This window comes from Sturnira hondurensis, unplaced genomic scaffold (assembly GCF_014824575.4).
Source record: "Sturnira hondurensis isolate 20B ecotype Veracruz unplaced genomic scaffold, ASM1482457v3 Scaffold0010128, whole genome shotgun sequence".
NCBI lineage: Eukaryota > Metazoa > Chordata > Mammalia > Chiroptera > Phyllostomidae > Sturnira > Sturnira hondurensis.
The window spans coordinates 27,085,876-27,107,259 of record NW_028082759.1 but is presented as its reverse complement, the minus strand read 5'-3'; the positions used below and the strand labels follow the sequence as shown (position 1 = coordinate 27,107,259).

Here is a 21,384-nt window from a genome sequence, read left to right as displayed (position 1 = left end):
AAGATTCACATGATAGTTGGTACTAAAAATTTACACCATGGTTTTTCAAGTACTCCATACTTAGAAATATTATTGCCCACATTGTGCTAAAGTCAGAGCCACACTCCAGGTTCCAAGTCATTCACATCTCTGTGTGCTGGGGGCCAGCTTCTCACTGAGCTTGTGGATTAGAATGGCTAGTTCCTCGGTCGCCTGGCTCTTGTCCTCCAAAAGTTCGTAACGAAGGCTGGAGATATCTTGCTTGATTTCTTTCAATTCACCTAAAGTATTTGCATTAAAAAAAAAAAAACACAATAACCCACAATTGGTAATGTGCTCTTTGAATTTAGAAAAGAACAAAGAGTGAAAAATCATATGATGCAGACCTGTTTGCCTTACAACATCGCCAAGGTAGATTTTTTTTTCTGGGTCAGCATGATTAGATTTTTGGTTGGTTCTCATTTGCATATTTACAGATTGCTTTTCTACAAACACCTAGCATCAGACTGACTCAGATTTGCAAGGGACTCCTGGCATTAATCAGGTACAGGCTTCACAGCCCAGCAAAAGCATGGCCGCCTTGCGCGCTGTTTTCTCCTGTCGGGCACCTCACTGGTGTGGTGAGCTATAGTTTCAACTTATCTCTCCAGGCTGATTTCTTTTCATCTCTGGGCTGGTGCGTTGCCTACACCCCAGCCTTTCATGGAAAACTGTTATAGTTCACACGGGTGCCCTGCCTAGGATTTACCGGGAAACATAGGCACATTTAAGTAAGGAGCCAAGGAGAAATGTGAAAGGCAAAAGGGAAAGACGGATGGGAAAAAGGGGTTAGGGATTTTTTTTTCAGACAACAAAAATAAAGATTTTTCTAAAGTGTGGGTTCTGTCTGAGCCAACCAGTATTTTACCTGAATCGCCGAAAAGGGTTGGCACTCCTGTGAACTCAGAAACTACCAACCGGCTCATGTAATAGGGAAGTAAAAGAGAGACAACAGTCTTCCCATTCTAAGAATCGGGTGCCCTGAGGGGGGATAGTCGCTGATTGACTTGGTTGAACTGTTTCTTTAAAAAGACAGAGTTTTGGAAATGAAACCCAAGATTCTCCTGCCAGTCTTGGAGGGACCCACACTGTTACCTGAGATTGTATTTTTAAAGTCTCCCTCCCTATGAAGAGTCCCAAGTTCATTATGTTAGTTTGGAAGAGGGTGTTTCTCGGTTTGGAGATGCTCACCTTCATTTACTTCATCATTCTCTTTGTCTACTTGCGCTTTCAGGACGTAGCGCTTTATGAGTCTTTTCATTATCTGCTGTTGGGGGAGAAGAGATGGGTACATCAGCAGTGAGGAACGCGGGGAACCTCGGTGCTGCTCTCCAAAGAGCCTTACATACCTGCCACGCAGACAGCTCGGGCAGAGAACGTTATGTGACTCTCCACGGAGGAGTCACGCAGGTTGCAGAATTTAACTCTTTGTTACCTTCCACTGAGACCAACTGCATAATTCACAAGCACCTTCCCACCCCCAGGAAGGGAAGAAGCTTCTTAAAAAGGTTAAGTTGGAAGATCTGAACTCACGACTTCTTATTCCAGTATGGATTCTCTTTAAGGTGTGCTGGCATTATCATGGACATTACCTTATTTCTCGCCATTAAAAACAAAACAAAACTGAGTCTATGCTCAGTAGAGAGAACTTGGAAAATACAGAGGAGGACAAAAGAAATGAAGTCAATTATCCCACCATCAAAGAGAATCTCCCTTGCTATTTTGGTGTATTTCCTTCCAATACCTTTTCTTTTATTCTGTTATGTCGTGCGCTGTCCTCGAGTAGCAAGATGTAGGGTGAACATATTCAATCAAAATGAACACTCTCACAGGATAATTGTTTATCCCTACGGAAAAATTTACGTTGGAGCTCTACCTCCTACCAGGCACAGAAATGAATTCCACGTGCATCTTAATACAAAAGACAAAGCTTTTAAATTCTTCAAAAGACAGTACAGAAGAATGTAAATTCAGTGTAGAGCTGCATGTTTTCTCACGAGATAAAAAAAATCTAATTACAATAGAAAAGCTGATAAATTCAACTTTGGTACAATTAAAACTTCTGTTTATAAAGATACCATAAAGAAAGTGGAAAGGCAAGCCACAAACTGGGAGAAAATATTGGCAATATTCGTAACTGATAATGAATTTGGGTCCAAAGTGTGTGAAGAACTTTAATATGACAAATGACATATGACAAACTCAATAAGCCAATAGAAAAAGGGGCAAAAGACAGAGATTTCACAGAAAAGGAACCATGAATGTTCAATAAACACATAAAACAATCCTCAACTCTTTTCTTAGGAAAATGGAAATTACAAGGAAAATGGAATTTTACATCAAAAAAGGGAAAAAAGAATAAATCTTATAATACCAAGTGATGGAGAAGGTGTGTGTGTATCAATAGATTTTTATACTCCTGTGCAGAGGTTTCAACCTTTTCCACATAATGGCACGTATAGACTAATTATTAAAATTCTTCAGCACACCAAAAAGTATGTTTTTTGCCGATCTGGCAAAAATATAGGTATAATTTTGATTCAATCACACTGGACGGCTACTGTTGTGTGGGCTGTTGTCATTTCTTATCTGACAATCTAAGGGAAATGGGGCCAGTGCCCCTGACTAGATAATCGGGTGCCGCATGTTTTAAAGTTCCTCGTGGTGGCTGAAAATCGAGGCTGTGGTGCCACGAGTATAAATAGACCCCTGCAAAAGCAGTCTGGGGCTTCCTTTTAGAGCTGAACATGGCGGACTCTTTCACCCAGAAAGTCTGCCCCTTCGCACGGCGCCTGGAGAAACTTCATCCATGTATGTGGACCAGGAAACAGAAACAACACTTACAGCAATCTTGTCCAAAATAGCAAAAACTACCCCCCCCCAAAAGAAACTGAAAGCGATCTAAACAAGTATCAATAAGAGACTAGACACGTCATGGTAGGTTACACAATACGATGTTACTGTGTTCACTAAAGAAATTAATGAACCATAGCCACATACAACAGCATGGGTAGAATCTTAGAAGCATAAATGTCAAACAGGAAATTCCAACCTAATTCACCAAGTTATAAAATCATTCTTACAAAGCTCAATAAGAAGTCAGTCTGCCTAGTGCATTTTCAGGATGCCCTACAAATGCAATAAGCCTATTATTTGGAAAGAAAACCAAAGTGAGAGGGGGAAAGACCCAAACTTCAGGCTCCAACGACCCGGCAGCAAGGGCGTGGGCTGGGGGCCGGTGCCTGCGGCAGAGGTGATGGACCAGCGATGCTCTTCTATGGCAGGAGGTGGCTTCCTAAGGCGCCCATAGTTGTGCTCCATAACTTATTACGGTGCACGTGTACCCATTGTTGGGTGCATCACAAACGCCACATTGAAAAGGTAATGAGGACACAATGACCCGAGCTCAGATGCAGACACAGTTGTCCCCCCTTGTCTACGGGGACGGCTTCCAAGACCTCCCAGTGGATGCCTGAAGCCACAGGTAGTACCAAACTGCATATCTGCTGTTTTTCCCTACACACATAGACCTACAGTAAAGTTTCATTTCTAAATTAAGCCATTTCATGGAGAGAAGGCTCATTCTTCCTTGGACCTTAGCAGCCTCAGTGTATGGTCTTTTTTTCTCTCCTTGTTAAATGGAGACCCTCCACCTCTTCCCTTAAAGGAAGCACTTTACGGCTTCTCTCTGTCATATTCAGATTGCCCACATCACTGCTCTTGTCACTAAGTCAAATCGGAGTGACTTGAACATAAGCACTGTGACACCTTGACAGTCCCCGTGATAACTGGGGCGGCTACTGAGTGAGCAACAGGCAGAACATCTATGCTGGACACAGGGCTGATTCACATCCTGTGTGGGATGGAGCAAAACGGCGAGAGAGCTCATCACGCTACTCAGAACACACACACAACGGATGGATTGTTTCTTTCTCAAGTTTTCCATTTAACATTTTTGGGTTGCAGTTGGTGGCAGGTGACTGAAACGTCGGAAGGTGAAAGCGCAGATGAGGAAGGACTGCTGTAGAGTGAGAACAAGAAACAGATCCCAGTTTTAAGGACGTAGAAATTACAGACCTGAGTGACCCAGGAGGTGCCAAGGTCAAGTAAAAGGATCCGGGAAGATCCGAAACACCTGTCTCAGAAAATAATGGCCCATCTGGAAGCGGCTCACAGGAAAAGCTGACCGTCCCAGCCACGGGACAATATAAAACCAGCCGAGTTCTTTGGAATCCAGACTGTGGGACAGACTCACAGCTGGGTGGACACGATTCACCTGAAATCACTCATTCATGTACCAATATTTACGGAAAGCCCAGTCCATGCTGGCCAGGGAACTAGGTACTCAGGATGCAACAACGGACACAGCTCCTGCTCCAGCAAAACACCACTGGAACACTTCACTAGGACAGGTGGACAGATCCAGGGTGTACTTCAGTTTAGGGGAAGTGAGGGTAGATTCCTGCACCAAGAAATGCGTGTCAGTGAAAGTGGCCGGAAGGAGAGACCCTTCAACGAGGGGCGCTGAGACGATGGACTGCGCAGGAGGGAAAGGTGAGCCCGCACCTGTGCGTCACGCCACACACCAACTGGACTAAAGACCTAAATGCAGCAAGCGACACTTCTAAAGGAGAAGGGAAATGCCTCTCGAAAATGCTAGCATAAAGAATCAACCATACGGGGAAGATCGATAAATCTGACTCCATTGAGATAATTTAACACTTTTACACAAGAAAGGGCACCAATAAAATACAACTTTATGTCCAAGGGGACTTCTCCTTTTGTCCTGGAATTGTTCATCAACCCCAAACGTGATGACCAAGGATGCTAAGTCCCCCATGGTCCAAGTCCAGGTTGCCACCAGCAGTTCGGGCCGGCCACCTCCTCTCAGGCTTACTCAGTCACTAGGCCAGCCCTGAACTCACCACATGCTTCCTCCTTCCCCGACAAGAGAAAGACTGAGACATGGATGGGAATCACGAGCTTTCCCCCACCCCCCCACCCCCTCACCCCCGCCCCGGCATGGAAAGGAGCGGGGTGCCCCCCCCCCCCGCCAAGCCCAGGGAAGTGGGGCGCCTAAGGCAACCACTCCTGAAGATGAGGGTTGCCTAAACCAAAGGGAGCCTGGCGTCCTGCCCCCATCACCTGTCACTGCCCGCAGACCTGCCCGCATGCCTGCTGAGCTGCCCCTGGCAACTGTCAGGGAGCAAAAGGAACCAGGAGGATAAGAGAGAAACAGCCTTTGGGTCCATCTGTGCTTTCTTTCCTCGACAAACATAAATTTCCAGTTGGCTGTGTGGAAGGCAGTCACCCCCATCAGGGGGAAAGCATCATCTATTCAACAATGGTCCTGGGACAGTGGCTGTTGGTGGGGGGAGGGGGACAACTAGATCCACCCCAAGTCGGAGCCCAACTCCCAGGTCAGGGAACTATGCAGACAGGAGGTAGCCCACACGGCCTTTCAAAGCCTGGAGACCCACCCCGCCCAGTCAGAGAGGCGGCCCTTCGGGGCCTGCCACACAGAGGGCAGAGGACATGGGACTGTGGTCCCTGTTAGGGCGGCGGTGACCGACACCACGGCGCAACTACAGCCCACAGTCAGCTCGGGTGAAGGCGTGTCTGCCCTTTGGCTTCTTCCCGGACACAGGCCTTCTTTTGCCGCCGAGGGAGCGGAAGTTGGCTTCAACTCTTAAAGCTTCCGTTTCCTCCTCTACTTCATGGGGGCCACGCGACTCAACTCCTACCTGGCCTGGGTTAAGTTGTCAGAGCTTAATCTGCATGTAAAAGCAGGGCTCCTACTTAGAAAAGGTTAGCTCTTGTGAGTTAAGTTAACCTTTAACTTAACCATAATAAGTTATGGAGTATAACTATGGGCACACCTAGGAAGCCACCTCCTATTATCTATTATCTGCAAAGATAAAATTTGAAGACTAAGATTGCTACATTCCCTAGTACGATCTCTAAACTATTTATGTAACATTATCTGAACCCATGCTAGAAGAAGTCTATGAAAACTAACATTTATGTCCAGAGAGATGATAATGGGAAAAGAAAATATTTTGAAAGTTCACGCAGTGCTCAGGCTCCCTGGAAACATCCCGAGCCAAGCCCCTGGGATCACATTCCCTCACCAAGAGAGGGAAGCAGGCAGGCACGTCTCTCTCCATTTCGCCTTTCAGCTGCAGGGAAGACTGTGGTTACCAGCTTAGAGTTTTCCCACTTCAAAACCAGGTGTGTTTTCAGCTTCCCATGCACCCTGCAAAAAGTGTCACCTTAACATCTACAGCTTAAATACACTTATGCACCACTGCACCAGATTTGAGCCTCTCTACAGGGCGAGCAGACACCTCACGTTGAACTGAAATCCGGTTGGCCCCACATGTGACACTATGTGGAAACTGCCTGTCCCTCAGCTCATGGTAGAAAGACAACTCGTGTGAATGCCAAAATGATGTGCAGATGGAACCAAGGGCCAAGGTCAGCCTTTCCATGATGTCAGGTGAGTCTTTAGAGATACTCCAAAAATGCTCCGAATCCTGGTAGCAGCCTTAGAATTACTGTATCCCACAGGGACCACCTTAAAGGAGAAATCCCCGTCTAGCAGACTAAGACCTGGAATTTCTTTAAGGTAAGTTGCATATTATAATCACACAGCATAAAACAAAAATGCACAACAACTAAACCAATTGTTGTTATCACTAACAGAGTCTGTAATAGAGAGGTTTTATCTTAAAAAATTTTAAAAAAGAGGCTTTATCTAAATATGAACAAGACACTTGGGTCAAGTTTGGTGTGCAAATAGCTGATTGAGACTTTTACCCTCTGAGTCTCTTTTTCTACGGCCGATTTCTGGGAGGCGCAAAGAATGACACCACAGGCACAGGGAACCTCCTCCCTGGAAAACGTGTGAAAGATGCAGGATTTGGGGTCTCCAGGCATCTAGCAAGAATCATCTCATTTAGAAGCAACACAATCTTCAGCCACAAGAAGTTTGAATTTGATGGGGAATTTAGGAATTTCTCCACTTCTTCTACATTACTCAAAGCAACAGGGAGACTCATAAACAGAAAAACAAACTCTTTCTTTAATGGAATTTGGAGGCATACTTACCTCTTTTTTCCCCCTTAAGTAAGATTTTAAGAAAAGATCGGCTGGGGGTGCGGGGAAATAATTAAGAGCTAACATTCATGGCTGAGAGCTTCCCTTGACCTTTTGATATAAAGTCTACAGAAGCTACAGAGTACAGAGTTGAAGAAAAGTCACGTTTCCCAGAAACACTCAGTGAGACAGAGATGATGTATGAGCTGAAAATTTTCAAGAAGGGAAAACCAAAATCATCACTGGAATAAAAGGTCAATCAGAGGTAGCACACGTGAAAAGAGACAAGACAAAATACAGTTTAGAAAGAAGAGGCAAAAGGAGACATGGGTGAAAATTGAAAGGGAATAGAGAAGAAAATGGTAGCCATGGAAGACAGGCAGAGGAGACACAACAGGCATCTAGCTGGAGTCTTCCAAGATGAAACCCCAGACAATGGACCAAAAACAATGTTTCAAGACATAACTCAAGAAAATCACTCAGAGATAAGAAGACTTGAATGTGCAGATGGAATGGCCATACTGTGTGTTAGAAAAATTCCCACAGAGCCTCCATGGAATAATCGAGAGCAAGTTACTGGATTTAAAAGTAAAAAAAATCCAAAAAACAAAAACTGGGTCCTTCAAACTACAACCTCAGCCGGAAAACAATCAGCCTGGCCTCAAACTCTCCCCACAAACACGCCACGGCAGGAGTGGGGACAAGGTTCACAAATGCATTAAGAAATAAAGTCATGTCCAAAATTTTAACAGCTGGTCAGGATAAACATACAGAAAGTAGAAAACAGTTGAGAACATGAAGTAACTCAGAAAACATAGTTTCCATGATCTCTTCTTGAAGACTCTACGAGACGACAGATTGGCAACAAAGAGATGAATAGAAAACTATGGCAAAAACTAGCCATCGGACCAACTGCGGGGCTCAAACTAACACCAACTCGGGTTGCACTCCTGACAGGGGGTGAAGGGGATCAGAAGAGGTTACCCCAAAACATGCCACAGGGGCAGAAGGCTTATTTTGAGCTGAAGGCAACTGAGAAGCAGAAAATGAGGAGAGATCTCTGCCCCCTCCCACCCACCTAAAAGCAGGACTTCAGCTTCCCTGGGGGAACGACTCGCCCTCCTCCCTCCGGCACCATCACCAGGACAGAAGGCTGACTCGGAGACAGGTCTGCACAAACAAACCTTCCTGGAGCCGCCAACCAGTCTCTCCCAGCACCCTCCTGCAAACGTACTTATTTACCTTCCCAGGACTTCCCACCCCTAGGAATGCCGGGAGAACCCAAACCTCGGTTCCTCTGTCTTGTTGCTTCTCCCAGAGGGTAGCTGAACCCCACATTTGAACTGCCCCTTTCAAGTTACTCATCTCCTGTGCCTACAAGCTCTGCATGCACAAATAAGCTGTATTTTCCCCCTCCCATTAATCTGTCTTCTGTAAATTTAGTTCATAGGCCTTAGGTACCAAACCTGATGGGTAGAGGAAGGTTTTTTCCCTCCCTCTCCTACAGTTCTAATGATTTAACTAGCAAAAACTGGGAGGAGAAGGGGGAACCTGATACAAGATAAACAAGCACATTGATTTTCTCATCTTTTAGGGCTAGAAGGTCAAAAGATAACACTTGAAACTTGGAAACCAAGTAACAGAGATATCATTACACGTAAAGACAGAAAGATAAGCCCAAGACAAACAATATAATCCACTTCAGCAGGGACTATCAGCTCACTTCCCTGTTTTTTGTTTTGGTTTGTTTTTTAGCTTGGCACAAGGCCACTTGGAATTGAAACTTTCTTTTAGTTTCCCCTGCAGATAAGCTATCTGCGCTACTTTATAGAAGCTCCTTCTAGGGAGGAGGCCTCTCTTTCTTCCCGGTTGCCTTCTAATTGTATTTTGGAATCCAGAAACAATAGCCAGGGCTCCAATAGCTTTCCTAGGCCATGAGAACCTGAGGCTTGAGACAGTAGAGACAGCATGGGTCCCAGACATTGTTAAGGAACATACCAGGCCTGGAATGGCCACCTCCTGACTTCTTGAATGTGAGAAAGACATTTCTATCTTCTCTGAGCCACTCAGTGGCTGGTATATATGGTGGGTCTGTGTCATTCACACCAAACTTAATCCTAATTAATATGAGCATTATGAGGATTACTTTGAAGTGATACCAAGCACACCAGGATGCATGGAAAGGTATACATTGTGTTCTTGACAAGAAAGGCAGAACATTATAAAGATGTCCATTCTTGGATTAACACAGTCACAGTAAAAAGACCAACAGGATATTTTGTAAACAAACTACCCAAGCTGACTGTAAAGTTCAAACAAATAAACAAACAGAAGAGCCTGAAAACCCATGTAAGAATCCTCAAGTAAGGACATGTGAGTGTGTGTATGTATTTCATTTGCGTGATTTTCCTTTAAATTATAAAAATTAAAATAATGTGGTTCTATAGCACAGAAAGCCCAGAACTGCCCCCCAGAAAAGCCCAGAATAGAAACAGGAATTTAGTAAATGTTAAAGGTGGTGTTTTAAATTGATAGGAAAGATAGAGGACTCAACATGGCCAACTGTGTCATCACCTGGAAAATAAACTGGAATCCTGGTCTCACATGTGCATCAAAATATCTTCTATGTGGATCGGATATCTCCAAGGAAAGAGTTAAACCATGAAAGTACTAAAGAAAATACATAATTTTTCCAAAATTTTTCTCATATGGTGGAAGATCTTTCTAAATAGGACACAAAAATCTGACATCATAAAAACATTTGTAGCCCTGGCTGGTGTAGCTCAGTGGATTGAGCTCAGGCCTGCGAACCACATGATCACGGTCCGATTCCCAGTCAGGGCACATGCCTGGGTTGCGGGCCAGTTCCCAGCAGGGGATGCACGAGAGGCAGCCATACATTGATATTTCTCTCCCTCTCTCCTTCCTCTCCCCTCTGAAGATAAATAAATAAAAATTTAAAAACAACAACAAAAAAAAAACATTTATAAAATTGACTACACAAAAATCAAAAAGTTGGGGAAAACATCGGGAACCATTAAAAAGACACAACACACTGAGGGTGGGGAATTCAATTCATAGCACAGATAAAGGACCAATTTCTTAAAGTAATTTTTAAGAGAATTCCTCTTAATCCATAGCAAAAAGCCCACCAAGAGAGGTGAGTATATATTGGATCTTAAGTACAGAGAACACTAAAAGTAAAAAGAGGGTCAAGTTCATTCATGATAAAGAATGCAAAGTGAAACTACACTGTGATACCATCTTCACCATCTGGGCAGGATAAAATCTCTGGTAACATGCTGTTGGGAAGTGAAGGGGGCTATGGGCACTCTCATAGATTTAGGTTAAGAATTTAAATTGGTACACATTCCATCAAAATCAGTTTGATAATACTTAAAAAATCAGAGTGCACTTACACTTGAACCAGACAGTGCTACAGATTTCCTTCCACGCTTCAAGTGTCACATGTGCACGGTTACTTACTGCAGTGTGGCTTGCAATAGCTAAAACTGGCAATAGCACCCATTTCCATCAACAGAAGACTGACAAATCAAGAACAACCATATGATGGAATATATATAACCATTAAAAAGTCAGGCTTTGGCAGTGAGCCAGCAACTCTGCAGAATTCGCTGCTATAGAAAAAGTCCATAAACAGAATTATAATCGTTCATTGTCAACACCACACATTATAAATCCCTCGTTCCTTGTTCTTGTGATCTTGTGCACATCGTAAATCTAAAGATTGGAGAGTCAGAAGTGATCAACCAGATGGACAATAAAGGACTAGAACCTCTTTTGAGTTGGAAAATAGTGTTCACATGTCACATCCGACATCAAAATGCAAAAGGTATTTTAAAGTAGCACTGATGAGACAGTACAGCCTAAGAACCCATTTGAAAAAATGAATTCAAAGAAATGAATCAGAAGAAGTGAATCAGAACATTATTTTCCAGATACACCGTATCTCACCCCACTTCCTCCAGCTCAGGGGGTACGTGTCCTTCAGAAATCATAGCAACACTCTGTTTTCAATAGAGCAAAACAACTTCCTCCTCAACTAAAAAAAAAAAAAAAAGAACTTGGGCTCTGATTTATAAAATTCCCTCCAAAGTTGGACATACTCTCTTCTGACCTCATAGTATATCTGAAAAATCTAACTGTCCTCACGACACACACACACAGAGACACACACGGAATTACAGACAGACAAGGAGAGATGTCTAATGGACGCTTACCTGATAGCGTGTTGGCTGATTGAGAATGCTGTTAAAACTGTGTGATTCAAAAACTCTCGGGTTAGACTGAGTGAAGAGGTTTAACTAGGAAAAAATACAGTTAACCTAGTAAATTAGAATACATTCACTTGGAAAATAAAAAATATAATCTACTTTATTCTTCTTGATAACACTTCTGGAGTCCACCCTCTGGAGGAACATTGTGTGGGAGTCGAGTTTGGTAAGTGATCTGATATGTTTCCAAAGGTCAAAATCAGTGTGAGCAACACGCCCACGTTTATCTGCACGTCGGCAGCATGCGCTGTAGCCGAGCTGATCAACCAAAAAGATTCTTTGAAAAGTTGGCTCGTGCCAAGCAAGCCTGACTGTTCCCAGAACCTTGGCCACTTTGTCACAGTGAACCTGGGGCACCGAGAAGGTGAAGCTGCACGGGAGTGAGTGACGGCCCTGCTCCCAGCCCGGCTCCTCTCCTACACCTGAACAGAAACCCGCATGCCCAGACGGCATCGTTCAGAATTTGGTAACCCACACATGTGCCCAAAGAGCCAGGAGGCTCAGGAGTCTTTAACAGACTTCACAACTTTGGAGAGGCCTGGGCTGAAGAATTTTGGTTTTCTTTCCTTTTCTCTTTCTCAGTTTGAATTTGAGCGGGTAGGTCCCCGAGGCCAGAGGCGCATGTGGTCGCCACCATTCTGCATGGGGCAGGGAGGGGCCGCTCTCCCCACACAAGGTGTGCTCTGAAGTCAGTGCCCCACCCCCACCAGCCTGCCTGTCTCTCAGGGGCATGACTCTGGGAGTGTGGGTGCCTGACAAAGGAAGGGGACCCTCCCCACTCTGTCCTGCCACCGTGGAGCCAGGAGGAAACCTCTGCTGGCGAAGTCAACTCTCCTAGGAGCCACTGGGGGTCAGTCTTGGACCAGCGACCAAGGCTGGATTACAAGAGTTTTGGAGGTTCCTTCCTTCCTTCTCAAAAAGAGAAACGGAAGCATGATTCATCCAAATTTGTGCTAAGTTCAGTACACAGAGGGTGTCTGCGTCTATGAGATTTTAAAGGGCAGCTCCACATACAATGTAAAACACAGAATCAAAATGGCAGTGTTTCACCAGAGACTGGAGCGGGGCAGCCAGGGGCATGGCCCCTGAGCCCAGAGCCCAGCCTTCCCTGCTTTTCCAGCAACCTCTCCGAGGAGAGCAGCTGTCCTTCCTGCTGACCCCCGAGTGGAGCATGCCACCTTTCCTTTAGGGGGTCCAGGAAGCCCCCCGGCATCTACATGCTGTCTCTGTGAGTGCCTGTCCTACGTCACCACCACATCAGGCACAGAGGCGGTGGAACCAGTTGCCTACAGAACGATGACTCTAAGGGGCGAAGTGTAAGAGCCGTGCCTTCCCATTCTTGAGAGGCTTCCTTTGCAAATAATAAAGGCTCGGTGACTAAACGCCCAGAGAAACAAAGTCCATTTCGGCAGTAGCAGAATTTGCCCAAGGCGGCATTCAGAGCCTGGCCCCTTTAAGAGACCAGCCACCTTGCGGGGGAAGGTGCAGCTGGCAGGAAGGTGGGTGGGGCAGGAAAGAGCCAGAGCACAGCTGTGAGCAGGAGGCAGCCACGTGCAGCAGAGCAGGTGGAGCAGGAAGAGCTAGGCATCCACCACTGACTTGAACCCCACACCCACCCCGAGCTGGCTGGCACCATGACCTTGCAGGAGTGAGTCACTTTAACGGCTTCAGTGGTCTTACCTATAAAATGGGAGTGACAGTCACACCTACCTCACAGTGTTGCATGAGGTTCAAACGTACAGCAAAGCACTCTGTGAACTGTGAACGAGGAAGGGCACTGGCATTTGTTGAGGCTGGAGCTTTGTACCTCTGTCATTCCCACAAGAACACTAGGAAGACTCCTCTTTCGGTTGGGACAAGAAGGGCCTTCTCCACGGTGCGTGCTAACGAGCCACCAGCACCAGAAATCACATCCGGGTGTGACGCGGAGGCCTCTTCCTTACACCACCCTGCTGCTCTCAGTGCACAGACAGGGCCTCGTTCAAAATCACGGAATGTCCCAGCCAGTCACTGCCTTGCAGCCTCATGGCCTCAAGAGCCCACTGCCAGGTGTAAAGGTTCCAAAGGCCACCCTCTTAAAAAATAAGAGGCCAGGGTTTTGCAAACCTTGGAAAGGCACATCTGTTTTAGGAAGTAAGAAATTAAATCGTGCCAATCCAGCCTCTGCCCAGCTGCAGCTGAGCAAACGCATCTCCTCCTGCTCGGGAAGGCCCGCCTTTCACGAGATGGCCTTGCTGTCTCGGGGCTCCCCGCTGCCGGCCGTGTTTACAGCCCCACTCACTAAGATCTGAGGTTCTGCCTGCGTCCTTCTGTCTCCTGTGCCCAGGCTGTCTCTGAAAACTAAGGTCATGACAGTGAACTGCTATCACGAAACTCACCTCTGTTGATGAGTTTGACTCTACCGAGACCACTCAAGGACAGACCATTTTTGATTAGTTATAAAAGGGGTATTTACGGTGAATATTTGAGGGTGCTCGTAGGCTTGCAGTGATTTTATAATGAAGGAAAATGTTTTTAGCCCCCTAAAGGGTCTGTTCCAATAACACCATGGTCGTGCGGACTGCCAGTACAACCACGAGGAAGACATGCCGCCCAAACCATTTCACTTCCGGACAACTGAGACACATGGACACGAGAAACAAAGAGTTCTGTCCACTTTTGGCAAGTTAAAGAGGTTTCTGGTTGGTTTGTTTTGAATCTGTTAGTTTACATGCAGTTATGACCAAAAGCAAGGCATAGACTAAGTGACTTCTGGAACTGATGTAAAGATATTAGTCTATGGAAGACTGTGGAATGGACAATACTTTCAGTATCTTCTAAGTTCACACATAAAAGCTACTGAACACACGTCAAAGACGAGGAGAAAGATGCCATTTATCGTAAGATTGGGGTCCGATACCTACCCTGGACTTCGAGTTCCCCAGTCCCATTTCTATGTCCTTCTGAAGCCTCCTCCGTCTGCATTTGGAAAAGTTAATGATCCGCATCATGAAATAAACAAACGACTTTGGACTAGGGACTAGACTGAAGGGCGGAGGTAATGTTTTGCCATCATCAAAATAAGACAGCCACAGTTTCGAACGAGCAAACTTCCATTCTACATCACTGTCATCCTGTGTCACAAGATAGAAAAGAAAGAACTCATTTTAAAGACTAAAAATTCTAGCAGTTGATTCCTTTAGGGTCTTACAATGAATCTAAATTATGCTCTTGACATAGATAAGTGACTTATTAGTCTCTATTATCCCATATAATATTCTATCACTTTCTTAATAGCCATTTCTTAAACATTTTTCTCTCCCATAAGCTTCTGTGTGCACCCACGGAAATTTAACCAGAACTTCTGTCCCCCGTGCAAAAACAAAGCAAAAGCACAAGAGTAATTCAGGGCCAAGGCAGGATGGAAGGGTTCGTTCCTCTGTCCCCTGCCAACTCTGCGTGTCCGACAACAGTTCCCCACTCTCTGATCACCCCCCTCCCCTTCTGGCCCCTCCAGTAGGCTGTAGATACAGCACCTTACACCCCAAGAGCGAAGGAGAAAACGTTCTCAGGTGAAATCGCACTTTGGGGTTTATGTGCCTGCCGTATGCCCTCAAATGTCCCAAGAGGCCCTCCGTGGCCCGTTCCTGTCCCACATCTCCTTTGATCCCCAGGGCTGCCCTCGGGGGTGGTGACCGGGAGAAGGGTGGCAGAAGAAAGGACAAGGAGGAGGCCCCAGGTGGAGGAAGTGGGGTCCCTGGGCCCACACGCCCTGGTCTGCCATCGCTACACCCAACCAGGTGTGCAAAGCCCCTGCTTCCACTCTGGAGGGCCTCCCTTCTGCTTTGACAGTGCCGTCTTGCATGTTTCTGAAGCACACAGAGACTCACTGGGCTTCGCAGACAGCAAAGCACTAAGCAGATGCCCAACACTAAACCAGAGGACATGAAAAAGCCCATGCACAATGGCAAAGAAGGTTCCAGATGAGCCCAATCCAAAACAAAAAGCATAGGGATTTCTAGAATATTGAAAATTCTGACTGGATAAGAACATCGCCAATGTTAGCCAGGCGTCTAGTAATTCCTCCACCAGGGTCTTTCAGGTGGTTGGCTGGCTAACCTAGGAGTAACTTCCCAACGGCCACTGCTTCTGCTGGCACTAATTTCAAAACTTCCGAAATACGCCCTGGGAGTGAGGGTAGGGTCACAGGGCCCTACCGTGCTCCTGGAAGGCAATGGGAGGCGTGTGGCCATCTACCCAGGAGGAAGATGCAGAGAAGGCTCCAGCCTCCTGGTTCACACAAGCTGGGCACCCCCAGGGCTCACAGCACATGTGTGATCATGTGAGTAGAACAGATGGCGAGGAGAGACGCCACAGGTAGGAATCATGCTTACCTCAATTTCTTGGTACGAGCTGTTAATCATAGCAATTAACATGTTGAGTAAAACGACCACCATCGTGACATTGTATATTCCATAAAGAACGTATCCAATATTCTCTATGAATTTGTGATCATATTTGAGCACGACAGAAGTCACTTCAGATAGTCCAAATATGGACCAAAACAACGTCTTGAAACTTTCTTCCACGCTGTTGAAAGAATAAGGTACACAGTCAACACATGAGCAGTTTCTAGTGTCAGAAAGTCAAAGGCAAAGCCAAGTTAGGCTCTGAACACTGGTGCAAAACGCCACCATGAAACGGCACCAGCACAAACCCAGGAGCAGAGCCATTTTATTTGTAACGTTTAACGGAAAGCATTCTGTCGGGTTTTCAGGAACTCACGCCCCAACGGTCCTCCGCCACCACCCAGAGCACAGAGGCCCTCGCCAGGCTAAGACCCCATTTTCGCCGTCAGCAGCGCCACCAGCTGAATCTGGATGGTCTACCACATAACTCAGCTGTAACCACGGGTCTGTGGGCAGAAGGCAATCCTTAAACTAAACAACTGTGCACACACAATTCCATTGCAAAGGAGAGGACAAAATGAAGTCCTTTTCTGAAGAAAAGATTTATGGGCACTTTTTTGGATTTCTTATAACCGATTCTAAATAATTCTATAGATGTATAGGCTTTGGTACTAGTTTATTAATGCATTGGTTCAACAGATATCGATGGAGCCCCTGTTACGTTCTAGAAGTTGTGCCAGATCCTGGGGGTAGAGGGCAGAGAGGAAGACTGCTCTTCCCGCAGTCGCGCTCTATCGTAAAATATGGGACCATGTGATGTCATAGCACGCATGCCCGGTGGAGACAGAGGAACTGCAACCTCCTTGTTACCACTGCTAATTTCACAGCGTCACAAACTCCCCGCCTTGCCTTCTCCTTCTTGCTGCTTTGCACCCCACCCCCACCTTCACTCTTTCTGACTGTCTGGGGTGAAGTCTCTCCCTGGGTGGGGAGAGGGGACAGACAGGAAGATCCTGAGCCCCGCACTGTGGGCAAGAGGCTTTCTACAGATAGCTCATGTGACCCTCACTATGACCTGATTTAAACCTTTTCTGTGCTTGTTTTGCAAGTAGGGAAACTAACCCAGAGACACATTAAGTCACTTAATCAGAGGCCACAGCTAGAGCCCAGCAGGCCTGCATTCCCATCCAGGTCTGATTTTCAAGCCCATGTTCTTTCCACCTCAGCAGGTTGCCCCGTCCTCACATAGAACCCGAAGAAAATGCCAAGCGTCAAGTGAGTTCTCAGAGTTCTGGCGGGGGCGGGGGGTGTTGTGTGCATGTCTCTCTGTGCCTCCCGACGGGTTTCAAACAGAGTTTTTTCTTCACTGAAAGCGAGTGAGCTTCAGATCTCTTTCACCCCTAAGACCTGCTCTATATTGACTATTTGAAGACATTCACTTCAAAACAACTTGACGTCTGGGAGGGCAGGAGGTTCCATCTGAGTCCACGGGGGACTTGCTGATTGTCCAGCTGGTGTCCAGTGTGGCATTACAGGTACAAAGGCGGACAGCGGGGTTACGACCTCCCCACTTGCAAGGACTGCAGTACAGAAGGAGAGCCACCCCTCGTGACAACCAGACCCAGATGGGTGACAGTGAACTTACAGTCCAGATGTCTCCATGCTGAGAGAACTTAAAAAGGACAAAGACTAAGGAAGCTTAATCAAGGAAGACTTCCTGGGGGGGGAGGGGCCCTCCACCGCTGTCACCAGCACAACTAAAGGAAGGGAATGGCATTGCCCACACAGTGGGCTGTATGCACTTAGCTGTGATTTCTCTTCCTCCACTCCCTGTACTAATTAATGACACATTAAAGTGAGAGCTGATGCCTCTTTTTTGAAATAACAGTAATGGCTACAAAATGATAAAACTAAATTTAATGTCATACCTATATAAGAGACATCCAGGATGAAAATTTTATTACTTGACTCTCTCAAAATAGCCAATTTTGTCTAGGATTTTTCTGAATGCTGATTCATTCTGGAGTCAAATGCTCACTAAGCTCCAAAAGAGGAATCTTTGGAGCAGTGTAATTACACACAGGCGCTAATTGTTTTCAGTGGATTTGTTCTCGCTCTTAACACCATCTGCATACGATCATCGCACCTTTGCCTTTGCTCCCTCTAGACGGGCTGGGGCTGCTTTCCTCGTACTGCTTTTTGGGGGGGGGAGGGGTATCTTACTTACGTGGTAAAAGCAGCGTTAACTTTGGCCCCAAGGTAGTAAGAGTAAAGTATGAACATGCCGATCATAAAGGCGAGAAACACCATAATGAAGAGGACCATGAACTTGAAGATGTCCTTCACGGTCCTGCCGAGAGAGATCTGCAAGGGGCCGAAGCTCTCATTGGCGGGGAGGATGTAGGCGATCCGGGAGAAGCTGAGCACAACGGCGATGGCGTAGAGGCCTTCGGATATGATCTGCGGGTCCGAAGGGAGCCACTTGTCTCGGGCTGGGAAGAGAGAGGGTGGGGGGCTGGAAGATGACTTTCCACTCTTCGCCAACCACACAAAGTCAATACCTTACATGGGGTCTATCGTGTGGGGAGGTGCTTAACATCGCAGTCAAAAATACTCTAGAACCGATGACCAGTCTGGGCTCTCTTTGTCGCGTTAAACAAGAAACATGAATTCTACACTCAGATGAATTATCTCAGTGGAGAAAACACCATTATAAAGACAGTCAGCTGACTCCACATTGAGCAGAAACAGAGTAAAACACAAAGGATGGAGAAAGAGGTTGAGCACGTCCTTAGACACACACACACACACACACTTCCTTAGACACACAGACTGGGTCAGGACCGCGAAGCCACGGCCTTACTGAGTTCCCCTCGGTGACTAGGGTTATCGACCGGTCCGCTTCTCAGCCTGGGAACCTGGCTGCCCCACAGCTCCTGCATGTCACAGGGACGTGGGTGCGTCTCACGGCCGATGCAAGTGTCGTGGTCAGAGAAGTGAGAACATTGCCGAACACGACGGCGCTGTCGGCACAGGATCTGAACAACACACTTCTTCCCGGAAATGAAAACTGCTGCTGAGGTGCCCCTTGTTTTGGAGACAGATTCCAAATGCGGACCCTGAACACCCTTGGAAGGTCACGTAGGAAGGTCACAGCAGACCACACCTACTTCCCCAGAAGGTCGACGCAACGCCCTGTGGTTAGTTTTGTGTGAACCGGGCCTCTCCCAGAAAAGTGCACACCTCGCAGACATCTGATTACAACAACAAAGGTGACCATTTACTGAATATTTAATATGCACCAGACGCTGAGTTTTCAACAGACCTGACGGTTCTGGAGTTCCTACTATCTTCTTGCAGAGGTGCAGACACCAGGACTGAGAAAGGTTAAAAACTTGATCAAAATCACACATGTGAGAAGCAGTGCAGCCTGAATCCGCAAATTTCCCTTCAGGTGACAGTCATCAAAGACACGTGAATACACTTAAATAAACAGGTGGTTGTGATACTCGAGGTTTATATTACATGAACGTGCAACCCAAGTAAATTCTTTAATTATAAAGGGCAATCCTTTGCTCATTGGATCTGGCCCCCCAGGCACAAACACACCCTCGCTCGCCAGCAGTGAGTGGTGTATTGTGAGCATGCCCCCCACCCCCACCCCCACTCTGGGATTCCTGCCGGTTCTCGGGGCTCACGTCGTGGAGGCCAGAGTAGCTCCTACTCCTCGAGGTCTCTGTCCTCTTCCCCTACGCGGGCAGTTTAGCGCCTTTTATTGCCTCACCTTCTTGAAGCCTCACTCTCGGCGATTCACCTTCCCCATCACTCTCTCAAGCTGTTTCCCCCAGTTAAGACAGTTTCATGACCTAACACAGTACATCAGGGTGAACTAGGTCGTTAGGCTGAAAGGTTGCTTTTCTCCCACCTTGCAGCACCTTCTTTGTATGGATGTGAAAACTAAGGCACATGAAACCACACAAACCTGAACAAAGTCACACGGCCTGTGAGAGTCACAGCCTGGCTATGACTCCAGCTCGAAAGCTCCAGCTGCCTCTACTGTCCAGAAGCATGTAGCACACAGCTCACACCAACATTACCGTCTCGGCATTTCCTTCCAAAGTGTGGCTCCCACAGCCTTCCTGAAACAGGGGGACCCAGCAGCAGGTAACTCACCATAAGTGAAGTACTGTATCTCTGGGGGAAGGGTGACTTCGCTGAGGTCGCTCTCCTGGACGTAGCTGTCCACATACTGCTGTGCTTTTGCAGCCTGGATGAAAGCCAGGAATCTGGCTGTGAATGCGGCGATGAAGATGGAGAGCATCCCGAAGTCCAGCACGTTCCACAGCTGCAGAATGTATTCCCTCGGCCCTTCCAGCCAGAGCTCCTTGCACTCAGACCACATCATTCCTGTCGCAGCACACATGGAGGGCACGCGTCAGGCTTCACGGCGTGGCCCCAGAAAGTCGTGCATCCCCATCGACACAACGCCCCATCTGGGAAGCACCGACCCGGGGGGCCCCAAAGCCTGAACTGTCCAGCTCACTGGGCAGAGTCCACAGAAGAGGAAGCTTCCACTACGGGAACGACTCCCTCCACCAGGCTGACATTGGGGGAGACACCCCCACACACGTGGACTCAAACGTGCCACCACTCAGGCAGACCGGCCAGGGTAGGAAGGAGAATGCCACGGAGTCAACGGAGTTTGGCCCATGAGGCTTTTGGGGACGAGACAAATTCATGTCTATGAAATGACACTGGTTCGTTATCAAACCCCAGTGGTCAATGGAGAAACGGTGCCGCATGAGCATCTCACTGTGGACTTGTAACAAGAACGGTCTCCGCACCCCCCCCCTCCCCGCCCCCAGGAGCCCTTCCCTCACTCCTCGTGCCCTGTACCCTGGGCCCCGCCCAGCTTCAGGCAGGTTGGTGAGGGAAAGGGGAGGCCCTGCAGGCGGGTCAGCGGGTGGGGAGAAGTGGGAGGCAGCAAATTCCCTCTGGGAGGGAGGGCGCTCCCTGCCTTGACCACATCAGGAGAAAATACTGTGGGATTTTTCAGAGAAATGTCACGGCTCAGCGTAAAGTGTGTAAATAACTGCGTGACCCAGACGGAGGCCATGGCCATGCACGCAGGGAAGGAAGGAACCTATTCAGTAAGGGACTGAGGACCAAGGAACTCGCTGGGCAAAACAGGGAGGGCGTATAAAAAGGGCTTTGCATTAGTGATCAACCAGTACGTGGGTTCCCGTATCCATCCTTTTCCCCACACTGCCCACAGTTTTCCCGTTAAATCAGCTGGCTATACCAAATGGGCTGTCACAGGGGGAGTGACAGACATTCTGGCAATGGACACTCCCCCCAAAACCTCGCAAACTAAAATAATATAAGCTTTCTTTACTCATCAATTAATAGCCATTGGAGTTACTTCACGAGAATTTCAATTAAATATGTCATCGTCACAGTGAGTCACATTAAAAATCTTACACTTTTATTCAATAATTGAAGTTCAATTTCTGACACATAGTGTATTAATACTAGGTTCATGTTACTTACAAAATTTTAACTTTAGTGTTAGGGTACCTTCTAGC

The 21,384-nt window shown here is 46.9% G+C and overlaps 1 protein-coding gene across 3 annotated transcripts in view; it reads right to left on the bottom strand.

Moving 5' to 3' along the window:
* The window catches only part of TRPC3 (transient receptor potential cation channel subfamily C member 3), a 49,266-nt gene continuing 27,882 nt past the window's right edge, over nucleotides 1-21,384 (bottom strand). For 2 of the 3 annotated variants that reach the window (XM_037058594.1, XM_037058596.1), the window contains exons 6-13: nucleotides 19,973-20,206; nucleotides 18,027-18,291; nucleotides 15,785-15,980; nucleotides 14,315-14,524; nucleotides 13,122-13,169; nucleotides 11,358-11,441; nucleotides 1,210-1,285; nucleotides 1-260 (exon numbers count right to left, since the gene is read on the bottom strand). In XM_037058594.1, the coding sequence (XP_036914489.1) occupies nucleotides 118-260; nucleotides 1,210-1,285; nucleotides 11,358-11,441; nucleotides 13,122-13,169; nucleotides 14,315-14,524; nucleotides 15,785-15,980; nucleotides 18,027-18,291; nucleotides 19,973-20,206 (1,256 nt within the window). In that variant the 3' untranslated portion in view covers nucleotides 1-117. The remainder of the gene's footprint in view (nucleotides 261-1,209; nucleotides 1,286-11,357; nucleotides 11,442-13,121; nucleotides 13,170-14,314; nucleotides 14,525-15,784; nucleotides 15,981-18,026; nucleotides 18,292-19,972; nucleotides 20,207-21,384) is intronic. The other variant, XM_037058595.1, reaches the window with a different exon arrangement.